Genomic DNA, 5860 nt, shown 5'->3' with positions numbered 1-5860 from the left:
GCTCAAGCCTGTAATCCCAGCACTTTGGGAGGCCGAGGTGGGCAGATCACCTGAGCTCAGGAGTTCAAGACCAGCCTGGCCAACATGGTGAAACCCTATCTTTACTAAAAAAATTGCAAAAGTTAGCAGGGCGTGGTTGTGGGCACCTATAATCCCAGCTACTTGGGAAGCTGAGGCAGGGAGAATTGCTTGAACCCCAGAGGTGGAGGTTGCAGTGAGCCGAGATCACACCATTGCCCTCCAGCCTGGGCAACAGAGCGAGAGACTGACTCAAAAAAGAAAGTTTTCTTGGAACATAGCGACTCTCATTCCTGTGTTTTGTATGTGGCTGGTTTTTTGTTTTGAGAGAGAGAGTCTTACTTTGTTATCTAGGCTGGAGTGCAGTATTATGATCTCGGGTCATTACAACCTCTGCTTCCCAAATTCAAGTGATTCTCCTGCCTCAGCCTCCCGAGTAGCTGGGGTTACAAGTGTACACCACCACGCCCAGCTAATTTTTGTAATTTTAGTAGAGATGGGGTCCCACTGTGTTGCTCAGGCTGGTTTCGAACTCCTGGGCTCAAGTGTTCTGCCCACCTTGGCCTCCCAAAGTGCTAGGATTAGAGATGTGAGCCACAGCACCTGACCTGTGACTGTTTTCTTACTGTCGTGATAGATGAGGAGTTGCTGCGTTGCACAGAGATGCTATATTGCATGCAAAGGCTTTACTGACTTCACAAAAAAGTGTTTGTCCCAGGTTTAGCGTGCTAGATCCCTTCCAATCTGTAATTTTAATTTAAAAATGTCTACCCCTGTTTTGAAGGATAAACTCTGTATGCTTGTGCTTATTTTGGAGAAGCCATAAACTTACTTTGTTTTGTACATGATCAGATGTGGGCGCTATCTCCAACTGTCTTTGCACTTCTGAGTAAGAATCTGATGATTGTGCACAGTGACCTGGCTGTTCACTTCCCTGCCATTCAGTATGCTGTGCTCTACACATTGTATTCTCATTGTACCAGGTATTGTATTTACAAATTTTTCTTAAGAACCCCACAAAACATTTTTTTTAATGTATAGATTTTAAAGATATATGTTGATTTAACTTTGGACATGCTTGCTTTCTTTGATTAAAGATGAAAAGTTAATCTATGCTTTGTCTTTCAGGCATGATCACTTTATCTCTAGTAGCCTCAGTTCTTCCTCTCCTTCTTTGTTTGATGGAGCCGTGATTAGCACTGTAACTACGGCTACAAAGAAACATTTCTCAATTATATTAAATCTTCTGGGAATATTACTTAAGAAAGATAACCTTAACCAGGACACGAGGTAACAGATATTATATAGTATTAACTATTCCTAACTTTATTAATTTGCCTTTATAATTTGAAAATAAGAAATGTGGATTACAAAAAATAAAAAAATGTGGATTACAGAGGTGAGGTAGAGCATTTTCTTTGTTGTCAAACACCTTATAATTTGGTTTTATTAATCTAGGCTTTCTTGTTCTTTCTGAAAAGAAATACATGAACAATCTCAATTCCCCATCCCCAGTGTTTCATAGAAGAATATATATAGATTTTTAATATTCTTTGCTTTTTTTTTTTGAGACAGAGTTTTGCTCACTGCAACCTCTGCCTCCCAGGTTCAAGTGATTCACCTGCCTCAGCCTCCCAAGTAGCCGTGATTACAGGTGCCTGCCACCACACCCAGCTAATTTTTGTATTTTTAGTAGAGACGGGGTTTCACCATGTTGTTGGCCAGGCTGGTCTTGAACTCCTGACCTCAGGTGAGCCACCGCTCCCGGCCTCTTTGCTATTATCATGCTGCGTTGGGAGGTTTTCTTAAAAGGCACACAACAATTTTGACAGTAATTTCTGTAGTTTCATTTTTTATTGTTTGAGATGTTTGAAAAACCAAGAGAAAACCAATGTAAGAAGACTAGACTTTTAAAGTGTTTTTTTGTTGTTTTTTTAAATGTACAATTAACTGTATATTTTGTGTTTCAGGAAACTGTTGATGACTTGGGCTTTGGAAGTAGCTGTTTTAATGAAGAAGTCCGAAACATATGCACCTTTATTCTCTCTTCCGTCTTTCCATAAATTTTGCAAAGGCCTTTTAGCCAACAGTAAGACTGTTTTTTTTTCTGTTTTGTTTATCAGTCCTTAAAAGGGTCTTTGGTAATGGGAGATGGTCATCAATCGAACTCTTTTCCTGACCTGAAGATGTATAATCCTCATTTTAATAACAGATATACAGTCTTGATGTTTTTTCATTCTTAGTATTAGAAAAATGTTTTTGAAGTGATTGTCACATATTTAAGCTTATGTGAATGTTAATCGTTTGCATATACTTTTACATTTTCTCTCAGAAAAGGTTTGTGTGATGACCAGTCAGTTACATTTCGTGGGTTTTGTTGAACGTATCATTTTTCCAAATGTGACAGTCAGTGAGGGTTCTGGACAAGAACGGTGCCTAGTCTATAGTAGGTACTCACTCTTTGTTGAATGAATGAATGGATTCAGATTCTTTTGGCCAGCTGAAAGTAACTGTCTTTTAATGTTTAATAGCTCTCGTTGAAGATGTGAATATCTGTCTGCAGGCATGCAGCAGTCTACATGCTCTGTCCTCTTCCTTGCCAGATGATCTTTTACAGAGGTATGGAATTAAGATCATGTCTTTGGACACTAACCCTATAACCTGGAAATGTTAACGCACCTGCTCTGTCTGTTTCGTTCTTTCATAGATGTGTTGATGTTTGCCGTGTTCAACTAGTGCACAGTGGAACTCGTATTCGACAAGCATTTGGAAAACTGTTGAAATCAATTCCTTTAGATGTTGTCCTAAGGTATAACAGTTGTTTTGGAGTAAGGACATTCTGTTATATTTACAGCCTCTAGTGGTTGTCTACTTTAGGAGAAGACAAATCACTTATTAGAACATTAATGACACATCTTTTATGGCCCTGCTTGTCAGTGATTGAAGTGATGTCAAATAATCCAATTTTGCAAGTCTGCAAGAAACTTAAAAATTTTTAATGAGCTTTATAGGCTCACAATAATGAGTATAGAATAGCTCATATAGTGCCAGAATGTGTTTCTTAGTAGCTCAGATATTTGAAAAACTAAACAGTAATCTTTCACTGTTTTTGATCAAGTTGATTTGGGAGCTTTAAGAGCCTAAAATTGATCCTTTTGATGATTGGGTTTTTATGTTCATATGTTTGATATGCCTCCCTCAAATCCTCTTATGATGTCGGCACATTACCTATCTGAGGTGAATCAAAAAGGATCTAAAGTTATAATCACATCTCTGTATCCATTTTAAAGTCTCAGTTTTACTATATTTTACCTCCGGTGAGTTAATAAGTAAATAATCCCCTTACAGTATGTGCTAACCTTTTAAGCTAAAACATTTTGCATAACAACAACTTTATTTTCTGTCTACAGCAATAACAATCACACAGAAATGCAAGAAATTTCTTTAGCATTAAGAAGTCACATGAGTAAAGCACCAAGTAACACATTCCACCCCCAAGATTTCTCTGATGTTATTAGTTTTATTTTGTATGGGAACTCTCATAGAACAGGGTAAGGCATTTCTTTGACTGTTTTATCTGGGAAACATAATTTTAAGATTCCCTTGACTTTACATGCAGTTTTGAAGAGAAAATATGTTTGGGGGTGGCAGAGTATCAAATAACATTCTTCTCATATGGGTTATTTTAGTTTTCATCAGTAGGAAAATTGCTTTGAAGATAGCATCTGTAGATAGAAAAATGGGTTTTGAAATTGAGGAATGAAATGTGGTTAACAGTTAACTGATGTGATGTCATTAACACTTTGGGGAATGGGGTGGGGGTGGAGATATTCTAGAAATGCTTAGTTACATTCAATGAGTTTCATTCCTGACTGGCATGAGCCATTTACCCTAATCATCCTTACACACTGTACCTCGTCCTGTTAATTATAAAAGACCTCAAAATGAGAAGGGGGGATATAATGCTTCTCAATTTCATAGGTTTTGCCTATTTTGGAGTAGGGAAAATTATAGTTTTATTCCCATTTCCCTTGCATTTTTTTTTGCATTATTAAAATGAAGTTGTCATTGTCTTTTAAATATGAAACTGCTTTTCCCAGGAAGGACAATTGGTTAGAAAGACTGTTCTATAGCTGCCAGAGACTGGATAAGCGTGACCAGTCAACAATTCCACGCAGTCTCCTGGAGACAGATGCTGTCCTTTGGCAGTGGGCCATATGGGAAGCTGCACAATTCACTGTTCTTTCTAAGCTGAGAACCCCACTGGGCAGAGCTCAAGACACCTTCCAGACAATTGAAGGTAACTCACTCAAGCTTTGTGATGTGAATATTTTCAAAGCCTTATTAAGAAATAATGGATTTTTAAATCTTTGTTAAAGATTTGAGAATATATGATTTTTTTGAAAAAAAAAAAAAGTAATTTTCAGGTATGTTTGTTAGAGTAAGCTATCATTGAATAATTGCATTGGAAATACTTTTTTTTCCCAAAACTTATGGGAGTCATGTGGAAAAAAATTTTTTTTTCCTAAAGTGAAAAATCTTTCATGTTGGGATTTTTTATTTTTAAATGACGGATAGACAGAGGATACTTGATAAATGTGAATTTGTCATAAAAAATTCACACTTCTTCTAGAAACTTTTAAGATTTTTAAAAATTCAGAATGTTGTCTTTGCTTTCAGGTATCATTCGAAGTCTTGCAGCTCACACGTTAAACCCTGATCAAGATGTTAGTCAGTGGACAACTGCAGACAATGATGAAGGCCATGGTAACAACCAGCTTAGGCTTGTTCTTCTTCTGCAGTATCTGGAAAATCTGGAGAAATTAATGTATAATGCATATGAGGGATGTGCTAATGCATTAACATCACCTCCCAAGGTTGGTTTCTGTGAGACAGTGTTGTTTTATAGCAGTTTAATGGTCACAGCTGGCAGTATGTGCAGAGCTGAAATTACAGTAGACTTATGTATGTGGTTTATATATAGGTGAGACATCCTTACCTATAAATTGAACCAGTCCTGAGCTTTTCTTTCTCTTATCATAAAGGTCATTAGAACTTTTTTCTATACCAATCGCCAAACTTGTCAGGACTGGCTAACACGGATTCGACTCTCCATCATGAGGGTAGGATTGTTGGCAGGCCAGCCTGCAGTGACAGTGAGACATGGCTTTGACTTGCTTACAGAGATGAAAACAACCAATCTATCTCAGGTAAAGTGATGTGTTTGGAATTCATTTTACGTCTGTTAATAAGAAAACATGGTTTAATTCCTTTGCTGTGATTTAATCTATGGGTAAAATAAGTTAAAGCTTGGATTCATTTTCAAAGGTTTTGATCCTGTATTTTGTAAAAGCAACAACTGCCAGAGTTACCTATTTTATTCATGTTGAAACAATGTTAGAATGTTAAAATAATGTTCATGTTTTTGTTCATGTTAAAACAATGTTCATGTTAGAACACGTTAAAACTATATTTCTTATGTGCAAAGTTTAGAACTTTAAAGGTAATTCTAAAAATATGTTTGTGGGAGAAATCTTTTTTTTTTTGGAGACACAGTTTCACTCTGTCGCCCACACTGGAGTGCAGTTGTGTGATCTCGGCTCACTGCAACCTCCGCCTCTTGGGTTCAAGCGATTCTCTTGCCTCAGTCCCTGGGATTACAGGCACCCACCACCATACCCAGCTAAGTTTTGTATTTTAGTACAGACAGGGTTTCACCATATTGGCCAGGCTGATCTCGAACTCCTCCTGACCGCAAGTGGTCCGCGCACCTCGGCCTTCCAAAGTGCTGGGATTACAGACATGAGCCATTGCACCTGGCCAGGAGAAATTTTTTTTTTTT

The 5860-nt window shown here is 37.6% G+C and overlaps 1 protein-coding gene across 3 annotated transcripts in view; it reads left to right on the top strand.

Annotated features, from left to right (window-relative positions):
* Window positions 1-470: 470 nt before the first annotated feature.
* The window catches only part of SMG1 (SMG1 nonsense mediated mRNA decay associated PI3K related kinase), a 64064-nt gene continuing 58674 nt past the window's right edge, over window positions 471-5860 (top strand). For 2 of the 3 annotated variants that reach the window (XM_017889617.1, XM_017889618.1), the window contains exons 1-9: window positions 828-1001; window positions 1147-1308; window positions 1989-2107; window positions 2550-2637; window positions 2726-2827; window positions 3429-3569; window positions 4119-4318; window positions 4699-4895; window positions 5064-5228. In XM_017889617.1, coding sequence (XP_017745106.1) covers window positions 871-1001; window positions 1147-1308; window positions 1989-2107; window positions 2550-2637; window positions 2726-2827; window positions 3429-3569; window positions 4119-4318; window positions 4699-4895; window positions 5064-5228 — 1305 coding nt within the window. In that variant the 5' untranslated portion in view covers window positions 828-870. Of the gene's footprint in view, window positions 1002-1146; window positions 1309-1988; window positions 2108-2549; window positions 2638-2725; window positions 2828-3428; window positions 3570-4118; window positions 4319-4698; window positions 4896-5063; window positions 5229-5860 lie in introns of all 3 variants that reach the window. The other variant, XM_017889614.1, reaches the window with a different exon arrangement.

The sequence above is a fragment of the Rhinopithecus bieti genome, unplaced genomic scaffold (assembly GCF_001698545.2).
Source record: "Rhinopithecus bieti isolate Rb0 unplaced genomic scaffold, ASM169854v2 scaffold_19663, whole genome shotgun sequence".
NCBI classification, from domain to species: domain Eukaryota; kingdom Metazoa; phylum Chordata; class Mammalia; order Primates; family Cercopithecidae; genus Rhinopithecus; species Rhinopithecus bieti.
This window is presented reverse-complemented; position numbering and strand designations above follow the sequence as displayed.